Source organism: Lissotriton vulgaris, chromosome 6 (genome assembly GCF_964263255.1).
Source record: "Lissotriton vulgaris chromosome 6, aLisVul1.2, whole genome shotgun sequence".
NCBI lineage: Eukaryota > Metazoa > Chordata > Amphibia > Caudata > Salamandridae > Lissotriton > Lissotriton vulgaris.
In genome coordinates this window covers 167,838,329-167,861,950 of record NC_141694.1, presented here as the reverse complement: position 1 = coordinate 167,861,950, position 23,622 = coordinate 167,838,329, and the positions used below count along the sequence as shown (strand labels likewise).

At 44.5% G+C, this 23,622-nt stretch overlaps 1 protein-coding gene across 1 annotated transcript in view; it reads left to right on the top strand.

The window, feature by feature from the left end:
• The first annotated feature begins 213 nt into the window (after positions 1-213).
• Positions 214-23,622, top strand: part of TFAP2D (transcription factor AP-2 delta) — a 101,172-nt gene continuing 77,763 nt past the window's right edge. The window contains exons 1-3 of the mRNA XM_086925148.1: positions 214-404; positions 2,600-3,097; positions 9,165-9,225. Coding sequence (XP_086781274.1) covers positions 366-404; positions 2,600-3,097; positions 9,165-9,225 — 598 coding nt within the window. The 5' untranslated portion in view covers positions 214-365. The remainder of the gene's footprint in view (positions 405-2,599; positions 3,098-9,164; positions 9,226-23,622) is intronic.

Genomic DNA, 23,622 nt, shown 5'->3' with positions numbered 1-23,622 from the left:
ACAATATTTATTCCGAGTCTCCTGGGATGCTGCGTTTCCGTCCATTGTCCTCCCCGTTCTCCGTGCTGATGCCTAATTTTCAAAACTTCGGTATTGCCAAGGGACCTACGACATCAGCCGAAGAAATATCCTGCAAGTACAAAATCGGATCGAGGGAGCAGCTCGTGTGCAGAGGGGAGACTTCGTTTCCTGCAGATTTTTTTTTTTCTTCCGAGGAGTGCAAGGAAAGGACACGGCCAGGCACCAGGCGCCAGCGCGCAATCCCGTTAAAATATAACAAGTTTGGATTTTTGGGGGCTGCAGCCGGAAACAGAAACTGCATTGAAGGGAGGAACAGATTTGAAAAACAGAAACAAAAGCGAACAATGTCCACCACCTTCCCCGGACTCGTTCACGACACAGAGGTACCTCTTTCCGCGCCGTGCCCTTTTATTGCAAGTATTTTTAATCCGCAGAAACCGTTATGTTTTAATTCTAATCCGTCTCGTGGAAGATCTGGGGGGTGGTTCGTTGGGACATCTGTCGCCGGCGGCGGGCACCCCTGGCTGTACAACAGTTGCTACGACGAAAGATTGTATCATATTTTGTGTCTGTTGTGAGCATGCATCCCTTAGGGCGGACGGGTGGGGTTTTATAGCGCGGAATCTGGTACCCAGACGGCTGCCTTTGAGCCAAAGAAGCCTCCGTGAGGGGTCCTGGCGTTGTGATACATTGATTTATCGGGAGTGCGGAGTGTGCTGCGAAGCCGTCTTCGAGGCTACTGATATTAAAAGCCAAAGACAGGATTCGTGGTTTGTTTGCATTAGTTCGGAAATGTTGTATGGATTTGATTCTCCCAAGGAACAACTTCCCTTGAATGTTTCCCCCGGAGGTGGGTGTTTTGAAAGGCTTTTGCTCGGCTTCTTTAACAGAAGTATTTTAGGTGGTTGCCCTGAACTGTGTGTGCTTTTGAGACTTTGCTGCGTTTCTCTGCATTTTGTGTCAGAAACCCCCGAGGCGTGCCTTGCGGGTGGGAGGGCATGCCGTAGTTACTGCGAGGCGAGGAGAGATGGTTGCATCGGCCATTTAATGCCTGTCTTGGCAGACGTGGCACCTGTGTGTATGAGGTTCCTGGGTGCGCTTCCGGCCGGACATACGTCCCTTTTCAGCCGCCCCTTACTACACAAAAGCTTACCCAGGTGGGATATCCCGGGAGATGGCGTGCCAGGGGGCTTATAACTTTAATTTAGCTCAGAAAAAGTGTTTACAAAGTCGTGTGTGGTTGTGTTTGTCTTGGTGCGCGCGTGTGTGGCATTCACAAGGTTAGCCGGGTGGCCGGGAATATGTGCGACAGTCTTGTCTGGTTTATGCCGTGGGGCGAATGACGTTGTTGTACCTGGGGTTGTTAACCAAGCCAAACCTTGCCTTGTGGGTCAGACAGGTGCATTAGTCCCCGGTGTGATTTGTGTGTATGTGTGTAAATCTGTATGGCCCAGTATAGTAGGTTTTCGCTCTCCCTGTATTAGTTTGGGTTTGTCACTGTGTTGCGCCTCAGACAGGTGCATAGGTCCGGGGTGTGATGTGTGTATCTCTTTGTTGACGTGTGCGTCTCTATGCTGTGTCTCGCAGAGGCGCATGCGTCTTCCCAGTGATGTGGGTATGTGTCTGTGCGCGTGTGACTTCGCTGTGTCTCGCACAGGTGCATGCATATTGCATATTGGCTGTGGTGTGAGTTTGTCACTTAGTAGTGTCTCAGACAGGTTCATGCGTTCTCCTTGTGATGTGTGTGTTTGTCATTTTGCTGTGTACCAGACACGTGCATGACTCTCTTTTGCGATGTGTTTGTGGTGTGTTTTGTCTCAGATTGGTGCACGAGTCCTCCTTGTGATGTGTGTGTCACTTTGCTGTGTTTAAAACAGGTGCTTACATTTGCCTTTTGATGAGCGTTTGTGCCATTGTGCTATGTCTCATGCGCATGCTTTGTCCTTTGGTATGTGTGTGTCAAGGTGATGTGTTTTAGGCGGGTGCATGACCCCTCCTTGTGATGTGTGTGAGTGGTTGTCATTTTGCTGCATCTCAGACAAGTGCATGGCTAATTTGTGCTGTCTTGGTGCATGCCTCTTCCTTATGATGTGTGTGACTTGGCAGTGTTTCATACCGGTGCATAGGTCTCCCATTTGGTGTGTGTGCGCGAGTCGTTGTGTTGTGTCTGAGACAGATATTGCATCCTCCTTGCGGTGTCTGTGTCATTTTGCTGTGTGTGAGGCAGGTGCATGCATCTTCCTTATGATATGTGTGCCAGCCACTTTGCAATGTTTCATAGCGGTGCATAAGTCTCCCTTCTGATATGCGTGTGTGTAATGTTGCTGTCTCGTGTGCATGCATTCTTCTTGTGTGTGTGTGTCACCGCTGTGCCTCGAACAGCTCCTCTCCTCGTCCCTCCATCGTGTGCTGCCTCCTCGTCAGGTCTGCCTTCCAGCAGGAGGACACGAACATCAGCGTTCCGTTTGTTGGGTGCAGAGGGCCTGGGATCCGCTGTCTTGTTCTAGGCGCTTTGTTGTGACAGGGTGTGGGGGACGTGCACGCATCTTTTTAAGCTCCTGCTTGCTTCCCCCCGCAGATACGTCACGACGGATCAAACAGCTACCGCCTGATGCAGCTGGGGTGCCTGGAGTCCGTGGCCAACTCCACCGTCGCCTACTCCTCCACCTCCCCGCTGGCCTACTCGGCGGCGGGCACCGAGTTCGCCTCGCCCTACTTCTCGGCCAACCACCAGTACACGCCGCTGCACCACCAGTCCTTCCACTACGAGTTCCAGCACGGCCACCCGGGCGTGAACCCCGAGGCCTACTCGCTGAACTCGCTGCACCACTCGCAGCAGTACTACCACCAGCAGATCCACCACGGCGAGCCCGACTTCCTGAACCTGCAGCATGCGCGCGCGCTCAAGTCCTCGTGCCTGGACGAGCAGCGGCGCGAGCTGGGCTGCCTGGAGGCCTACCGCCGCCACGACCTGTCGCTGGTCAGCCACGGCTCCCAGTACGGCATGCACCCGGACCAGAGGCTGCTGCCTGGGGGAGGCCTGGGCCTGGCCGGCTCCGGGGCCGACGAGCTGCAGGTAAAGGCGGTGGCGCAGAGGCCCCCCGGCTGCATGTGAGGGAGGGTTCAGAGGCGTGATACAGGTGTGGGCAGGGAAACAGTGTTAGGGGGCCTGTGGCACGGAAGTGAATCAGAGCAGAAAGGGGCAGGGGTCAGTGAAAGAGCCCAGGAGCAGAAGTGAAACAGAGTACAAGGGGGAAGTGCCTCAAAGTGAAAGGGGGGCAGGGAAATAGTGCAAGGGGGCAGAGACGCACAAGTGAATGAGAGAAAAGGGGTAGGAATGAAAAAGTGTAAGGTAAGGCAGTGAAACAGTGCAAGGGCCAGTGAAACAAAGTCCACGAGCAGAAGGGAATCGGTGCATAAAGGGGGAAATGAAGTGTAAGTGGGGGTAGTAAAACGGATCTTGACGAGAAGTGGGACAGAGCACAAAGGGGGAGTAAAAAAAGTGCAAGGGGGGCTGGGAAAATATAGGTCGCAGTCAGCAGGGTATGAAACGGAGACCACACCCAGAGGCAGAGAACACGAGGACACAAGCAGGAGAAGCAAACCACATACCACGTGAAGAGGCACCAAAAAAGAGGTACAAACAATAGAAGTAAAACACACTGTAAACATGACAAGGAACACTAACAGAAGGAGCAAATCAGAGCACAGGCATGGATCGTGAAACAGAATACAAGTCTTGGCAGGGAAACTGGTGTCACAAGCTGGAGGAGTGAGAGAGCACAGGCAGGTGTGGCGAAACAGAGAAGACAGGCAGGGATAACGAAACAGGCAGTGCATATGAGGACAGTGAAGATGAGACAGAGCATAAGCAGGAGCAGAAGAAAAAGCATATTCAGTGGAAGTTCAAAAGATCACAGGCAAAGGCAGTGGAACAGAACACAGACTTAAGTGAAATAGCACAAACGGGAGAAGTGAAATACAAAGCACGGGTAGGGGCAGCAAAAAGAAGAGTACATGAGTAGAAGGGAGGACCCGCAGGGCCCTCCCTTCTACTCACATGTATTAGCAGTGCAAGAGAGCGCACCTTTACGGGCAGTGAAGCAGAGAACACACACAGGTCAGAGAATAGTAGGACTCTGTCGTGGATAGTGAAATAAAGAGGCTAAACGGCCAATGAAACGGGGCACCAGCAGAAGAAGTGTGACAGATAAGCAGACCACATCAGGGAAACACAAAACAATCCAGGGCATTGGACCAGATAAGTCAGGGGTATTGAGAGAGAAAACACGGACAGTGAAACAGAGAGCAAAAGGTGTGAGTAGAAAGCACTGGCAAAAATGAGAAACACATGGCACAGTCAAGGGTCAGAAAGCTCATGTAGGAGGGGGAAGAGGAACACAGAACACAGGAAGAGGAAGTGAATACGTTGCACAGGGAGAGGCAGTAGAACGAAGGGCACTGTCTGGATAGGAGTGCATAAGGAGCACTGGAAGTGAACGTGAAACACGGAACATTCGCAGGGACAGCGAGACACATAGCACAGGGAGGGGAAAATGAACAGTGGACACAGGAAGCGGAAGTGAAATAGATTGCAGGGGTAGTGGAACGCAGGGCATAGTAAGAGGAAGTGAAATATAGTGCACAGGTAGGGGAAGTGTAACAGATTGCACAGGCAAGGACAGTGAAAACCTTGACACTGTCAGGGCAGTGGAGCAGAGAGGAAAGGTAGTGTGGGGGCGAAGAGCACAGATAGGGGACGGGAGAACAAGTATAGGCAGGGGCAGTGAAACCCACTTCTCGGGAAGGTGGAGTGCGCCTGAGAGCCCATGAAGGGAAGTGAAATAGATCGCACAGGCAGTGAAACACTTGGCGCAGAGCGGGTTAGGGGAGAAGAGTGGCATGGCGGTGCCACACCAATCACACACAGCACACTCAACAGATGACAACATTACAGCGGGGCAGGCCAGCTGCAGCACTCTGTTTCATGCAGACGAATGTGCGGGCTAAGCTCTACCTGTGAGAAGGGCACTCACAGAACAAATACAGTTTCCAGCTGCCGCATTTATTTAATATTCAAGACAATAACACAAGGGCGTTTCATGCCCGACTCATACACACGCATAGTATCCACATATGGGCGTTGGTAGTGTTAAATCAGGTTCCTTCTCTCGTCATGGATAGACACTTTGCATCATTTAATGAACTATAAGGCCTCTTGCAACACGTATCCTTTATTAATGAACAGGGCATTAGCAGAAGGGTTAAAAGGAAAATATATGTATATATTGGTAAATAGCTATAATGCATGCGTGATATAGAAAGATATATAACATATTCGGTGTCACATGAAAACAGAAGAGTGTGTATACTTCAACCTGCATTTGTCTACCCTACATGGGGAAGTATACATGTGTTTATAGGTGTATATAATGTGCACACATACAAGAGAGGTGTGCATATATACTCAACCATATGTGTATGTGAGATATATACTTGCGGGTGCACATATATATGTGTGTCCATACGTATATATAATACACACTTACATGTGTGTGCATGAACAATATAGAAATCCCACACTCATGCATACATGGACCCGTGAAATAAAGTCTGCATGTATACTTACTCACATGTTTAAAATACATAAACTGAAACACTCGTGTAAACACACACACATTGAACACCCTCACGGATTTCTGCACAACAAGAATGCAACCCTCCAAATAAGAAACACAAAGTACCTTCGCTTTGTATCGCGTGTATTCACAAAAGGTACTATAATGAGCCGTGCACGGCAGGGACGGCTCTGGCTGGCCATCAAACCAGAGAGGCCACACATTGGAAGTTTGGAACACAACTCTCAAGAGAAGGAGCAAAACTTCCGCCTCGCGCCGGAGCGCTCGAGGTCAAAGCCGCGGCGCAGTAAATGTGACTTTCTAAACTTGACTGCAGATTCTGCGTTCAGAAGCTGCAGGCCCCGGCTCCAGCGCGAGCCCCTTATGCCGAAAACCCGAGAGAAAGGGGTGAAGGAGCCTGCCATTCAGGGCCCGGCTCGGCTAAACCCGATTTACTCCCGCTTTCTGCGGCCACGTCTGCTCTTGATTTGTTTTGTCGCTGTACAAATTTCGCCCCATTGCCTGGCACAAAGACGGGGCATTTTTCAAAAGAGGGGATTAGGAAATTTGCAAGAGGCCGGACAAAGAGTAAATCCCGTGCAAAAGAGCACCGTAGTTTATCCAATTTACGACTTAGTGCCATTCAACTGGTCATTAATGCAATGTCATCCGACCAGACAACATGCTCGGCCGCGTGAGGAGGAAGAGAGGCGAGTTAAAGCGCGGGGACAAAGGTATTTGTAAACTGTAATTCTGTGAAATACATGCCCAATATTAACATAGCCGTCATTTTAATTATGAACGGGGATAAATAAAATAGTAGCAATGATGGTAATAATAATAATAATAATAATAGTAATAGAAATTATAGCGATAATATTAACAAAAAGAACAACAATGATAGTGATATGATCAATAATAATAATAATAATAAAAATAATAAAAATTATTATTATTATTATTACTACTACAACGACTATTAATATTTTTGTTGTTATTGGTATTATTTTACCTGTATGCTGATCTAAATCCAGGAGCTCTGAAGTTTATTCCCAGCTTTCCCACTTGACCGTGTTGTGTCTTTTTTAGGGTATCAGTGTCTCCATTCCTTTAGGCAGGCAAAACACAGGGAACGTTTAGAAACATATTAAAAGTGTCTGCTTCCGCTTTTTAATTATGATTGGCATTATTATTATTATTTTAAAAATACTATTGGGTGGGTGGCTCTGGTTGAGGTGTTTGTTTCAATTACATTATAATCTATCTAAATTCTCAAAGGGAATCAGTTATTTTGTAACGTATTTGACAGTTTCTCGTTCTCTTAACGTTCCTACATATTTGCAATTTGGGGCAGTCAGAGATACAGTTGAGAGCAAGTTTAGGTCAGAGGTCATGTTTCTTGGATCCAGGGACAGCTGCACTGCCCTCTGACCGTCACTGAGGTGCGCAGAGTCCGCCATCTTGGGTCTGATCCGGGCCTACTCGTAGGTTGCTTACTCGCAGCACTCTGGATTACTCCCAGGGACGCTTCAAGAGGGTTAGCGAGGAAACCTGCCATCCATGGCCCCTCTTACTCCTTAAAAAGTTCATCAGCATCCCCTCATTTCGAATGCACCGAATGTAAATGAGCCTCCCCCGAGCGGAATGCTAAGTGGGCGCCATTGGTGCGGAGGGCGCAGGAGTCAGAGGAACAGATGCAAGGAGTCTCGGGGCACTGGCCTCATCTTTCAGCCCCCTAAAAAGATTTGCCATGGCCCACAAAGAGAACTGTCACACCTTTGCCCATCAGAGCCGTAATGTATGCGGCTTGGCCCTCCCCTCCTGCCCGAGCCCGATAATCACTTTAAGGCCCGGCGCTCAGAGGCAGCCGTGACTGGCCCTGAAAGGCAGGGCCTCGCTTCCTCGTCTGTTTATGTTTTAACAAGGCCGAGCTGTTTATGTCCGCCTGGTTCCGTCGCGCGAGGGCCGGCGCTTCACGCCACCTTCCTCTCTTTGCGGCATAGTAAGGGAACCACCTGTTAGCGCGACCTCGACTGCTCCGCATATGCATAATGGGGATTGGATGTGAGTGCGCACAGCCGTGGCACCGACAAGTCCTGTAAGGTGTACACGGTGTGCTGTCAGCCACTTATGAAGGCCTGTGGAGTGCACACAGACACGTCTTGTAAATTGCACACACTGCGCTGCTTTATTCAGCTTACCAAGGTACCTGTATGCACATGGGAAATTACCTGCAGCGCACACGCAGCAAATCATGGTGCGGATGTCTAGAGAATGTTCACGCGCGTCTACTACAGACAATACGTTGTTCAAGTATCTGTAGTGTACGTGAAGCACTCTTGCGGTCAGACACAGCGTCCATTTATAAAGCAAGTTTGCATAGTGCACGCAATGCACATTGTTAATGATACTGGTAATTACTAGCCAGACGCTGGGCAGATCCAGGCAGAATATTCGCACCTTCCTATTACGAGCAGGAATCTATACCTCGTAGGATGGGACATACGTATACTAGAATCATAGAACAAAAAATGCACCCAGCAATACATATTGTATTCAAATATCAGCTTCGCCAATGGTGTATGCATATACGTGTGTGTTTATCCCAAACAACCTCAGTGTACGTCTATGCTGTAAAGACACGAACCACAACCCACTGTTTTGTAGTCCACGTAGTCCATAGTTGTATTAGACACATTAGATTATCTAAATGCAGGCATCGCAGATAAAGAGAGCAGCAGCTCATGATCTCACCTGCGGGGAGTGCACGCTCGTGCGTGCATGCACAGATATCCACTCGCGTGTGCGTGCATCCAGTGCTAGTGTGTGCGCATAGACACCATTTGCAGCACGCTGTCACGCACAAGCCGTGTTGATATCAGTGAGCGCTGGCACGTTCCCTCGGTTGCACACGTCAGCAGCTCAGAGAACGTCTTCGTCGTACTCAACATGTATGTGCGCCAGGCCTAGTACAGACAACCGGAGGAGGAGCAGCAGATTAACACAGGATGCCCATACACTGCTCCACCTGCACACGAAAGGGCTTATGTACAAGCCACTTGCGCCGCCGGTGCCTCACTTTTAATATGGGTGACGGTCCCGCGGCGCAAGGGGCTTAAGCCCCGAAGAGGTGTATACTTACTCTGGGCTGGCGCGCGCCATTAGAAGCCTTGCTATCCTCACATGCGTTCATGGTAGACATTACAGCAAGTGCAGGTTTGACCACAACTCCTGCATGGACGGGAGCTTGCAAATTGCACCTGGTCATCTCCCATGGCTACTAGCGCTTTTCCTGTTTAAACAAAGTGTATCTGCTCTAGGCCCTGTATAAAGAATGCTTGATGTTTGCGTGTCTAGATACAATGGCGTGTTACCGTGGAACAACCACATTGCACGTGTCGTGGCTTGATTGGAAATAAAACGCTCTCCCTGGACTTGGCTCAGACGCTATCCGCCGGCTGCGCAGCGCTCTACATCAGACCACGGCCAGAGTTGTAACTTGTGTCTCTGCGTGCTTTGTTGCAGGGCTCGATGGAAGCGCAGTGCGGCCTGGTCCTCAACGGGCAGGGCGGCGTCATCAGGAGAGGTAAGTGTCTCGCCAGACTTGCACAGGTTTAAGCAGAAAGACAGGCGGCCCAGCTGTTATTGGGCGATTATTGATAAAGACACGTGCTTTGTGCAGACTTAGGTTAAAATATGTGAAACTGCAACACGCAAACAATAGCTTGTCTCGAAATGTGTAGGGCGCAAGGCGCTCGAAGGGGATCCAAGCGCAAAACACGCATGTCCATGATACATCATTACTGCCTCAGTATCCTCTCCCTCTCTTCCTTGTTTCCTCCAATCTTTATTTCTTCCTTTCTTAACCTACGATAACTTCTGACCTTCCTTGATGAATTCGTTATTAATTAGTTTGTCGTAAATTCCCTACGTCATCCATTCCTTACTCCCACTCTCCCTTAGTTCATCTATTACGCACCCCACCTCCTCAACTCGACCACAAACCTATCGCCTTATCGAATGCATGTTTGCACAAAATGTACTTGGTTTTACCTACAGCCTACTTCTATTAACGTATAGATGTTTGTGTAGAATGAGAAACACAACCACTATGTGATATCGACCTTTCGATGTATTCTGCATTACATTGTTGTTCTTTATTTTCTAAATAAGACCGATATATTTTGTTCATTGTTTCCTTATTCTAAATAAAAGCTAAGAGTCAAGACACGGAATAAAATCCACAAAAAGGCGGGGCCCTCGTCGGCATGTTCAGATTCAGATCGCCATCCCGCGACACTACATTGGCGACGACGTCTGTCCTCAGGATCTAAAATCACCCGAAAGCTGAAAATTAATAATGTTATTAACCAACCTACACTAATGGCCGTCCGCTTAGAGGAGCCGAAAATTGAGATGTACTCGTTAATTGTATATTATTACATTCTATACAAATACTACTATGTGAAATATATACATACACACACATATGTGTATGCATCTTAACACACACACATATATACACAAAACTAAAATCACATAATACACATCGAGAGGCCCTATTTACTATTTACAGGCACAAATAGCATTTAAAAGTCAGAGAATGTACAAAAAAGGCGGGCATCCCCATTTGGGAAGAACTATTTGTAAAATAAACACTATGTATGACCATTTGTATCTGTCACGTGATCTATGCGTATATGTTGATTATATATTTGGATAGCGACTTAGAGAAGGACAGACAGAGCAGCTGAAAAGTGGTTAAACTAAAAGCCTCCTCTCTTAGGAGCTGTTGAGACGTCTCTGGCACCTCATGCCGCTCCTCTCCGGAGCTGTAGGGACGCCTGTCGCACCTCACACCGCTCCTTTTTTGGAGATGTGTGGACCCTTCTCGCACCGCTCCTTTTTTTGGAGATGTGTGGACCCTTCTCGCACCTCACACCGCTCCTTTTTTGGAGATGTGTGGACCCTTCTCGCACCTCACACCGCTCCTTTTTGGAGATGTGTGGACCCTTCTCGCACCTCACACCGCTCCTTTTTGGAGATGTGTGGACCCTTCTCGCACCTCACACCGCTCGCCCCTTCGAGGCCGCAGGGTGGAATCTGGCCCACAATGTGGCTGCTGCTGTCTGGGCCGGGCGTGGGGTGGCAGGAGGGAGCGCCAGGAAAAACCGTTAGGATTAGCGCCGAAGGATGCGCCGGGCACTCCCAGGCTGGTGCAGATGGTACCGACGGGCAGCACCCGCCGCCCTAATCCCCTCTGCGCGTGGGCATCCCTTCCAAGACCCGGCGGGTCCCGCCCAGGGCGGCAGCTGCACCAGAGGCCTCTGAGCGGCCGAACTCGGATTATCGAATACTTCTCTGCTACTCCTAACATGGCGGCCACTCCTCACTAGAACAATACAAACATGGACAATAATAATGAAACTTACAATGATAATAATATAAATACTACAACGGGTTAACACATGTAAATAAGGCAACCAGGTCTAATATGTTTGCAGAAGAATACAGATCGAAATCTATTTTCCTGTCTGAATTTATTTTTAACTATGGATCACAATGGAAAATAAATATTTTTTTAATTGAATTTAAAGTTGTCAGTCAAGATTACTAGGCCAATAGTTCAGATTGAGAGGTTAGGGACTTTAGAAAAGGGGGATAGTGTGCTGATGCAGCTTACAGAGTTGCAGAGCAGCGTATGTGTGTGTACGTCACTCACATTTACATAAGAGGTACTTATGTAGAAGTATAACATACGGGTATTTACAGCATTAAAACCCATTCAGGCATTGCCAAGAGCGTAATTGAATACATTAAATATAAAGAGAAATATTGTAGATGCAGTTTTGTTATTTCACAAACACCCAAATAAATGTAGAATACACACAGAAAAATGTTCAGAAAATAAATACGGATAAATGAAGTCTGAAATGGCAAAATCAATAAAATACCATAAAACGGGGATCATTAAATAAAATACTACTTCAGTTAGCATGTACGGGATAAAGTAGTCCATGGTGTATGTTTTAGGGACAGTGCAATCCCCAAGGAGGTCTGCAACCGTTCATAGGAAGAAGGCCGCAGTCGAAGTTCCTTTATAAGATGATTTAGAGTATCCTTATAATGTACTGTAGGGGGATACCTTATTCCTTATAGTACATACTCACACTCTAACCCTTCCCACAAACCGCTTAAATCCTTGACGTGTTTCTCTTTGATATAAAAGAAGATGTTTCCAAACATGAAGAATAAAGGTACATTCTCTAGTCCAGTGCAAACATACCAAAAAGCAGTTAGATATTTGTTGTAAAATGTATTTAAAACAGTTTAATATAAGTCAAACTTAAACATGCTGTGGCTCAGAATGTTTAGAAACATGCATAGATTCTCTGATTCCCATAATGACTTAGAGCATGCAAAAAATAAACGTATTGCCATAAAGATCTCATCTTTGCTAAAAGCTGTTCATCTAGAAAAAAGAGAGCAGAAAGAAAAGCCAGAATTTGTACTTTAAACTGCAGCTGAAATTATACTCCATGCCTTTCCTTCTCCCCTTGGATTTTAGCTCTAGAATCAGGCATTCCGAATCAGAACTCAGCTTTGGTAGATTTGTAGCATTTGCCACATAATCCAGCTTCTGCTGCATAATCTTCAGATTTTAACAAAAAAAATGTTTCTAGCTCAAATAGTTGAAAAGTTACTAAAATGCAGTGACACGTGTTGCAGCACAGTAGAAGGTCCTTTACAAGGTTGACTAGTCACCTTTCTGTTGCTTATTTCTATATTTTGCTGTTAAACTGGTTAAACTTCTGTTGCTTATTTCTATATTTTGCTGTTAAACTGGTACTAAAGAGGTGCAACCAATGCCCAAACATTGTTAGCAAGTGCAAAAAGATGACAAAATAATGAATACTATCACCAAATGTGCAGCACCATGCCACATAATCTGCCTTTTCTTGCAGCATAATTTACTCAAACGTGCTGCATAATTTGACCCTCCCCTGCCACATAATTCCAGTGGCACTGACTATAATACATTATTATCACCCATGATAAAGGGTAGAGTTTACCAGTTGGCCTTATGATTTAGTGTCTCCTTTAATCAATCTATCTATCTATCTATCTATCTATCTATCTATCTATCTATCTATCTATCTATCTATCTATCTATCTATCTATCTATCTATCTATCTATCTATCTATCTATGATATACAGTGCACCTCTGTATTTATTGTTAGTTTGTTTACATCATGAGCACATTTTGTTTTTACGGTCCTTTCAGTATTGCATGGCAATCTGCACACAACTTCACAAAAACCTAGTTCCCTTTTCATTGATATTTGATCGAACAATTAGGTCTGATTTGTCTATAGGGGACAAAGTTATAGGGGTTTGGGTGCCAAAATGAGTTCTCAATTTTAACACCAACAGGCTCATTTGAGATAAGATACAGAAAGAAAAGCCTAAATCGAATGACATGAAATTCTGAATACATCTAGGTCAGTTTCGTTTGTGTGCTCTCCAGCATTTGGTGTAAATACATTTATTTGTTTTCCTGTAGGTTTAAAAATACTTAGCTGTGTTGACAGAAAATAACCAGAAATCTAAAGGCATTCAAAACTTTGGAATATTATGCATGACTGGCCGTTCGGAGCTCATATTTTGCTCAGCCCGCCATTTTGTGACACTTCACACTGATCACAGAGTGTTTTGAAGTCTGTGGACATCATTCTGAAAAAATACACTTTGGGGCACGGAGGACAGAACTGTCACACCGTAACCCATGTAGGTCCCGGGGTCAAGGAACATGAGTCAGAGTGACATAGTAGAGTCAATGGTCAGAGTGACTTAGTACAGTCAAAAACTGTACCCAGAGGGTATGAGGGTAGGGAACTTGACAGAGGCCATTGCCAAAGGCTGAGTGGATTAGTTACTGACGTTTTAGGACAGCTGACAGGGAGTGGTGAAAGTCCATGTTCAGTAGGCACTATGGACTAAACACAAGAAACGTCCAAAGACTACATACAAGCACCAGGACTTGGACTATGGACTAAACACAAGAAACGTCCAAAGACTACATACAAGCACCAGGACTTGCTGGTACAACAAAGTACTGAACACAGTGGGCATTAAGGCCTGGTTCCTGAGCTGTGGGTATTAACAATTACCAAAACCTGAACTCAATACCCGTTGGTAAAGCCAGTGTTCACACTGTGAGAAATGGGGGATGGAAGTACTGGGCCTAATGAAGCAAGTTATCTAAAGGAACTGCTGAAAAATTACATTAAAGAAACATTGATTAGGAACAAATAACAATTATATTAAAAAAGAAATGCCCCAAAAAAGCAAAATCACTTGATGGGACATTATTGCTTAGATCTAAAACCTAAAAACCAACAGCTGAAATTCACCAGTTATGATGAGCCATGAAATCAGAAGTCACAAGTAGCGCCTCAAGGCGCTACTTGTGACTGCACATGACATGAGAACTCCCAATTCAGGTGAGCTTGGGTAAAGGGGTACCGGATGTACAACCTTGAGAACGGGTGCGTGATTCACGAATGGTGACTGCGTCTGGTTTCTGTTCACTGTAAGGAAAGAGCAAATGTCCATCTTCAAGCAGCCAGGCACATTCCAGGTCCATGCGTCAAATCAAGTACGCAAACATCTGTGAGCACCGGCTTATTTCCTGCCCAGCTATCTATACATTGTCTTTTTAAACAACAACAACACTACTCAATGAAGTTAAACCAACACTGGGGAAACATGCAAAAAAAAAATATGCTGCGCACATTCCAAATCTGGTGCCATTTATTCCAGCTATTTGTACAGGTCACTTTCTTGGCTAATCTACACAAAATTTTAAAGTTTCACAGAAAACTAGAAAAGCATTCTTACTAAGGTGTGTGCAGAATTATCTAACGTTGTTAAAGTTATCAGCAAAATAAATCTGATTTTCTTATGGAATACGTGACAAAATCATAGTGAAAGAGTGGATCTACTGTAGGGTAGGTGCGCACAATAAGAGAAGTACCCTCGAAGTAACTCAGCCCTCCCATTTTTTTGTATTTCTCCGTCCAAAGAGGCAAGAAACCATTGTATTTTACTTAGAACGCTCATCCACACACCACTGTGGCATGCTTCATATCTAGTACCCCCAGATAGGCTCACCCCTTTAATTTCACAGATGGGAAGAGGAGCTCTTTGATTATATGTGGGATACAGATTTTTTATTTTTAATATTAATTTAGTCCTTAGGTTCCCCGATACTACTGTAATTTCCTCAGGGGGACTTTAGACTGGGTTAAAAACATATGGCGATGTGAGTAGAGAAAGATGTAACTCCCACATCTAAAAGGGGTATCAACATGTTTCATCCAGGTTCACGAGGTGTCCCTAAGGGTCAACTGGCTTCTTCAGGACCATGAAGAATCCCTATAAATGAGGCTCTCTTGGAGTCCTACACCCTTACACTCTTGTACATTTGTACCAAATGTATAATTCACACACATACAAAGCAACACTTTGGTTAACTGCGCCCAGGTAATTTGCGGCGCCTGTTACCTGCAAAAAACAAGGGGACAACATAATATATCTTTGCTCAAAATCAATGACTGATTTGGTGAACTGTGTGCCCATGCACACACTATTTCTTGTGTTAGATGTGCATAGTCTGGGCATTCTGGATTCATACATCTTGGACCACAATGCCGCCACCTAATTATGTTAACTTTAAACTCAAGTACGTGTCATATCACAATAACTGTCATTCAAAGTTGTGCGTGTTCTCTTACCATCTAGTTGGGGTATGTGCTTATTTGTATTATGGTTTGTGCAGGATTATCAAACAATGCCAAAATTATCAGCAAGAAAAATGTGATTTTCTTTTGGAAAACATGACAAAACCATAATTAAGGAGATGCTTTTGTGTATCTACTTTAGGTGTTCATATGTATAAGCCACTTGAGTGAAAATAAAGGAGGTCAAGTAATAATTTTGCAAGAAAAATAGTTGAAAGATGAAATGTTACGTTGTTTGTTTCTGCAGCTTAATTTACTTGAGAAATCACTGATCCGATTTATTTTGTATACTCACAAAGTTAATTCCAAACGATTTTCCACTGGATGAGTATGTTCTTTATATCTTCAACATATGCAAAAGTGAATTTCCACCTCTTGTTGAACAGGAGACTCCAGTCTTGATATATTTGTAAGTCCTTTAGGGGCAGCTTGGATTTTTGGGATGGAGATATTTAGAGTCTATATTTTTGCTTTAGGAAATGTTAATATCTGTTTAATGGGGACCACTATTTTTACTATAAGCAGCTTCTGATGTCAAAATATGTCTAGAATAAGAAAATTACCTGACTACTACCTTGTAATAACTTATTACATATGAGAAGTGATATGAAGGCCCATGTAAGGGTGCTGCTGCCCGTGTGAAGCTCTCCCCAATCCATGAAAAGTAGAGGGTATAGACACCGGCCATGCTTTCCATGGAGGTGAAGCTGTAGTTGATAGCATTGTCCCTTTGAGAGAGCAGAGGTCACACAGCAGCATAGCTGGCTGCCGCCGACTCTCAGGGAGGAGAGGGCACACAAGCAGACTCAGCCCCTTTCTGCATGCCATTGTGGCAATTTGAGGTGAGGGAAACACTGATAAATGGAATAACACCCCCAATGGGGTACATTTAAAGGACACTGCAAGTGACCAGATTTTCATGTCTCTCTAAAGGCATTCAACCTTCAGTCAAGCGTCTTCATATGGTAATGGAACTCCATGTGACTTGTAATATCCTTTTATTGTAAATGCATAAAATGCTCTACTGGACTTAAATATGCAACACACCACCAGTAGAACATTATTAATATTATTGTTGTTTTTGTTGTTGTTGTTATATGTCTAAGATATAATTTACAGCTGCATACAGCACATGCTTTTAATGGCTATTCGTCAAAAATGATCCTGAAACCAGCGGCCTGTGTCCATTTGTAATAACGTCATGTGTTTTTATATAACATCTCATGTGACACATCTTCCATTTCTACACACTGGAAATAGCAGCTGCTCCTATTTCCCAAGTTAGGATTCTCAGTTTACAGATCCCCACAAGGCTCTAATCTGACTCTGCATTACCAGGATTCAGACATGTACACTTCAGATCAACACTTATGTTAGCAGCAAACATTCAACTCGCTGAGCTATGCTGACAGCTATCTTTACATATAAAACAAAAACCAGGCTAGCCCCTGTACCATCAGCAACTAGGAAGATCTGTAGAACATTGTAGAACAATGGCCCTGGGGATTCACTCTGGGTAACAGGTCTAAAGTGTATATACACATGGCACAAATAGGCATGACACTGTTGCTGGAATACAATTGTATTAATTGTTTCATAATTAAGCGGCACTGGAGGACCAAATTATGTGGCAGGTTTCACTGAATTATGTGACAAGGAAAGAAAAAGTACGTTGCTTAATCTGGCACATTTTATAGCAGTATTCTTTCACTATTTTGTCACGTTAGGACAGTTTAATAGCATCTGGCTAACTGTTTCACATTACTAGTGCCAGTGTAGCTCTTAACTACAACATTACCACTTCCCTTTTCCAATAGGCCCACCACGTGTGGCACTGTTTCCAGTACCTTTTGATCCATTTGACCTAGAATTTTTTTGGGGGGTAAAATATATAAATTGTGCAGCAGATGTTACAAATGCTGACGCTGCAGAATTGGCAATGTTCTGTGGGTCTGATAAGTAAATGTTTCATTTTCCTGTATTGCTGAGTTAGTTAACATCATTACAAAACAATACTATCAGTTACAAAAGAGGTTCAAATGTGGGAAAAGTAACATGCAAACCCTGTTGTCTAATTCAGCGTTTCAGTAAAATAACCAAGCAGAACAAGATGCAGAGTGCCTATGAGTCATGAGTTTTAAAACTGTTTTGAATAATCGCAGCCACTTTTAAGGAACTAAATATGTTTTCTTTTTTGTTAAATGATGTATTTTACATATCAACCCCTTCTGTGTTCCTGTGAATTCCTATTTGTGAAGGATTTACCATTATAACAAGTAAACACAATTATCTTCTGGCACATATGACATAGGTACAATGTACACACATTTTAGACTGAGCATCTCCAATGATTCTGGCATTTTTACACGCCACAGTCAGAAAACAGAAACTTCTTTTTGGCTCTGTTATTATCTGTGTTTCTTTTTGTCTGTTGCTGTATCAGTTCGGTCTAGTTTACTCTGGCTTGACAGCACAGCTGTCTTCAAGAATTACTTGTACAGATTCTTTAAAATATAAAAAGAGCAGGCTTTGACTTCACCCAGAGGGGTGTTGCCATCTCACTTCAAGCTATTTGGTGACTCATTCCACCCTCTAGGAAATTATACCATTGGAAATCCATTAAAGATTATTTCGCATGTGAAAAGCAGTCTCGATTATCACACTTTTATCACATTCAGGGGCATGTGTACAAGCCCCTGTCACCAAGGGAACATCAATTTTTGGGACGTTCCTGTGGCGATAGGGGCCTTGCTTTATGTACAAGGCAGTGTGAGCCACTTAATGTGGCTTAACACTGCCTTCTACATAAGGCCCTCCTTTCATGCTATGGTTAGCGTGAAAGGGGCGTGCAGTGGGTGTTGTGGTGGGCGTTCAACTGCAACACCCATTGTATTTGACGCTGCCCCGAATGTACAAGGGTGGCGTACATAGGAGGCATCGCCAAAATTAGGACCAGGAAAATCCTGGTCTTCAATTGGCGAAACAAGGACAAATGCATTATTTCTCCTCGTTTTTGCTTTTTCCATGTGTGTTGCCTTGTGCAGCACACATGGAAAAAGCAAAATGCCATGGTTTGTTTATGCACAGGAAGGTGTCCCTTCCTGTACATAAGCAAACCTTTTTTTAAAAAATGCCATTTTGCAACTTTCATGTGTGCTGCATGAAGCAGCACACATGAAAGTTACAAAATGGCATTTTAGGATTGTTTATGTGCAGGAAGGGACACCTTCCTACACATAACCAATCCTCCCCTGCACACAGACACCCTTGCACTCTGGTGCAAGGGTGCCTGCGTTGGCGCTAAGTTGTTAAGCTTAGCACCATCACAGGACGAAACGCAAAGCTACACCACATTCTTGTAAATATGGTGCAGCCTTGCATTTCTGAAGTGGTGGAGCGTGTTGTTAAGCCAAGGAGGCGAACGACATGATCCGCCACTTCATTGTACATATCCCCCTCAGTTCTTTAACCCATTGACCGCGGCGCATATTCCACTGCGCTGTGGGCAATTTAATCAGTAGGCGAGGCTCGGACAGCCCCCGGGCGTCCTCCGCACACGCCCACTGTCATGTGGGACGGCCAGGGGCCGTCCGCAGCACCAAATGGGTTAACTCCTAAAAGCTTCCTATACAGAAAGCCATCCTTTGTAGTACATTTTCCCCCAGTATTGGCAAAGACAGTAGATTTAATTTTATACACTAAACAATGTTTGTCCATGAAACACATGCACACAGCATTTGTGCATGCTTCTGATTGCACGTGTTAGCACATTAAACCCAGGTTTATTAGCATTACCAATGCTTGTCTTTTATAAGGTGCAGCACTGAATCATTGCCGCCAGCCAGGGGATATCTGAAATTACTGTTTCTAGAATACTCAGATTATAATCTGTTCTCCTTAATGGGGTTTATTATAATCTCATTGAAAAAGAAAGCGAAATCCTTTACTTTGCAGATTTGCTGCTGTTATAGATGCTAAAACGACACACCCTGTGCCCTGTGTTGTATTTTCCTTTATCGGAGGGTCAGGGGTTGAAAACAGTGCACAACATTTAATAATGCCTAAATAAGACGGAAGGTATCAAAAATGTAAAAAATAAAATAAAATAGAACAAAAGATATAAAGATGAAAAAACAACAACAGAGGGTTGAGGCAGAGAGTACCGCACCTACCACTAAATGTAGCTCCGTAGTTGGGTGATGGTGGTTGACAAACAAAAAGTGTACCCCTCTACACTTCCTATTGGGAAAAGAATCCCAAATAACATAAGAAAAGAATTGAATCAGCACCCATCAAATTACAAGCATTATTTCTCAATTCAATTGAACAAAAATTATGCTTGACAACTTCAAAAAGAGGTGTCTAGTCCAAGTTGTTCTTTACAAAAATACTTGTTGTTTTTATTGAAAAATAGACTAAATCATTTGAATCCAATTTTCATAAAATCCATTTAGCCAACACGTTTCGTCTCAGAGGAGACTTCTTCAGGGCTCTCGGTTTTAACAATCTGCTGTATCTCATAATCCAAAAGCAGACGGATTCCTAAGAGAAAATTTGATATTTTTCTCTACATCGGTTACGGCTTGAAGATAATGGTCTTCAGAAAAGTAAAATATTGTTTCTAAGGATCCAGTAGTGATCAAATATATGAAGAAATTACTTGTCAGTGGTCTTAAAAGGATGATGATCCAGATAACATCATCAATGAAAGGCAGGGTAGCCAGCAAGACTGGTCGATACTTGTGTAGGCAGAAAAGTGCACTGCTAATGCCTGAGGTGGCTGTCTGGAGAAGGTGCCTATAAGGCTATACAATAGAGCTTTGCGGCATTTCCATCCTCATCCAGCTGCCATGTTTGGATGTCATCAGTATATATATAGCCACAATTGATCCACAGTGATATAGAAATATCTGACAGAGTGTATGTAGACATACTAAAGACAATGCTTAACTTGTAAAAAAATAATTGCCATGGCGCTCATCACAAGGTCACTCACACTTTCACCTCCCATTACTGCTGTCGCTGCTTCGAATTACAGTAACAACACAACTGCTAACCATCACACTCCTACAGGTGTGACAGTTCTGACTATTCCAGGCTCTTAAAGCTATAAAATGTGTATAGAGACAGGTACTGGTTATTTTTTAATGTATATTGAATTAATAAGAAGCTATTGTGTGGCTCTAGAGTAGACAAACTGCACCACCATGTGGCATACTATATAAAGTGCTGGTGCTGAGAATTAAGTGCCGGTGCTGAGCTCCGGAAACCACTGGCTCGAATTAAGCACTGACTAAAGAACAGTAGTGAGAGAAACAAAACCCTTGGATCCACTACATATGAAGATATAAGACGGAAGAATTAATAGACACAGTTCAAACCTTTGTGCTTTGTAACGTTAAAGGGATGATTTTCATTGGACACTCCCAACTACTATCAGATACTGTAGGTATTTGAGCAGGATCTCATGCCCTTCAGATCATGCTTAGCAGAGTACATTGAGACTCCACAGACCCAGATCAGCGGTCTGGATGTCTCCCAACGGGATCTTGCTCTTCTTTGACTTTGGTCTTACTTCATGTTGTTCCTCCCTGCCATGCACCCTTCTCCTCCCACAACTTGGCCATGTTCTACTCTGGGCAGGTGTTTCTCGTTCATTACCTGGTTCTAACTCCTCTCTGGCTTCAGTTGTGTGCCTTTCTACCCTAGATCTTGCTCCTCTCAGATCCCCGTCTTGTTTCTCACTTGTTCATCTCTGACCTGAATCAGAGGCGCAACTAGAGCCAAGTTTCGGGGGGTGGGTGGGCTACTAAAAATTTCTGGGGGGGGGGGGATTCTTCCATTAATATGCACAGTGGAGATGCAGGGGCTCTAAGGAGGGCTGAACACACAACAGAGCCTTGTTAGAAAGTAAATGGTCTTATAAAGACCTGTGAAGTACTCAGGTATGGCTGTGTGTTTGCCCGGGAATCTGTCTCAGCCAGGCTGACACACACACGACGGGGGGAGGGGGGGCTGAAGCCCTTTGAGCCTAATGGGCGTTGCTCGCCTGACCTGAGTTAGTACTCTGGCCTAGGTCTTTCTGCTCTCTGATCTTGGTCTTGATCCGCTCTGGCTTCAGTTGTGTGCCTCTCTACCCTACATATTACTCCTCTTTGACCCCAGTCTTGTTTCTCATTTGTTCATTTCTGACCTGAGTTAATACTCTGCCCTAGGTCTGACTGCTCTCAGACCTCACTGACCTGGGTCTTGCTTTGCTCTGTCCAGAACCTTGATCTTCTTTGCCCTTGGCCTGGTTTCCTCCTCCCTTACGTGGTCTATTCCTGGTGCTCGCTTCTCTCTGACCTGAGTATTTCTCCTCTCTGACCTAGGCTTACCACAATATTTTTCGTTGCTGCCTCGAGCCGCGGAGCATCTTGATTTGTTTCAATTCATCAATATGTTTGACACAAGAATTTAATTCATTCTTCCATCCATTTAAAGGCACACATAGGTGCATTTCCAGTTAATAAGGCGTTGCAGTAGTTGGTACACCAGTGAGGTGCTGCTACCTACTTTGAGGAACACATACAGAACTAGTACAGTGACGTCTTACTTGTAGGTCTCTCCGGACTTGGTGCAAGGTTTTCTGTGCCTGCAATTATCAAACCGTCAATAACAAGAAGATTTAAACCCTTGGACCCCCCTGCCAGCAAGTCAGCGAACTGCTGTAACTTTGTTTTTAATTTTGAGACCATAATAGCAGGTTTGGAACTGAAGTTATTCTTATCAAACTTAGCACTTTGGAGTATGGTGAAATTCTGAATTCAGAAGATAAGTATAGCCATCTTCTGCTTAAGAGAATCTTTAAGTGATTTTGCCATTTGCCTGCATCCTTGGCTATCTACATAACTATTCTATCGCTACTAGGCGGAAGTAAACTGTGAATACCTTTTCATCTTTTGCATTCTAAATTTGTTAGAATTAATTACATTCAATTTAGATTTTTTCCTTCTTTTACATATTTAACTTTTAAATTGTGGATAAACTCTATAGCTTATCCTCCACACCTTTAGAGGGAAGACTTTGCTTGCTGCAGCAGACTTTTGACTAGCGCTCCGAGTTTGGCACCAGTGATGATGGGTAGAAACCTGCCAAGCTTCCTTCAAATGAAAATGCCACCATAGCTTAGGAGTGGTAGAAAGTAAATAGCAAGGATCTCACAGACTGATGTGGCCAATCTTCCACTATATTTTCCACCCTTTGTTTGAAATGACCATTATAGTTCTGTAAATGGGATACAACGGGAAGTCCCTTCCTATTTTAGCACGTCATTTCAAGGGTGCTGCAATAATACGTGTTAGCGCATATGCCCATTGTATTCTTATCACACCAGTGCTTCAAAGTCTGATCCAGTTCCAAGTTGAGAAACCCATTACATATTAGGTTCTCTTTATTGTACAACTGCTCATGTACAGTAAGGCCACTCCATCTCAGCGACAGCAGTTCCAGGTCTGTAGGCTAAGTAGAGCTCTGAGGTCTACATCGTCTGACAAGGATGTTCCTTTCTGTCTAGTTCGAGTGGGCAGTTTCTCTAGTGAGAGGTGTGGCACAGCGGCCAGAGCAGTTGACTCTGGAGCGCAGGGCTCACGGCTCGATCGCTGGCAGCAGCTAAGCTCAGCACCATGTGACTGTGCAATAGCTCATATAATCTCCCCGACGGCCCCCAGCTCCTTGAAACATAAAGGGGTGAAATGTTTGCTCTTTACAAATATGGATTATTAGTCTATATTTGTGCTCCTTATTTCCCACATTTGCTCTCCTTACATATAAATAACAAGTGTGCTGCTCTTCTGCTGTGAACTGAAATCTGTCTCTTGACAGTATAACCTGTTGAGAAGGTAGAAATCAGTGACAGTGTAAGGATATTCATGGTCTGCTGTCATGGTACACGAGCAGAAAATTTCACCATTGACACTGGTGATAGAAAGCAAAACTGCCAGCAGTTCCTAAAGATTAGCATGCTCGATTCCATAACGTTTTGCTATAATTTACTCATGGCTTATTCCCAAATTTCAGTAATACGGCTGTAGCAGTATCGGCTTGTGTAGGGCGTTCCACCGGGCAGTGACGTGGGGCGGGGGAGGGGCAGGGTGGGGGTGTGTAAAATACGGCAACGGACGATTACAGGTAAGTAACA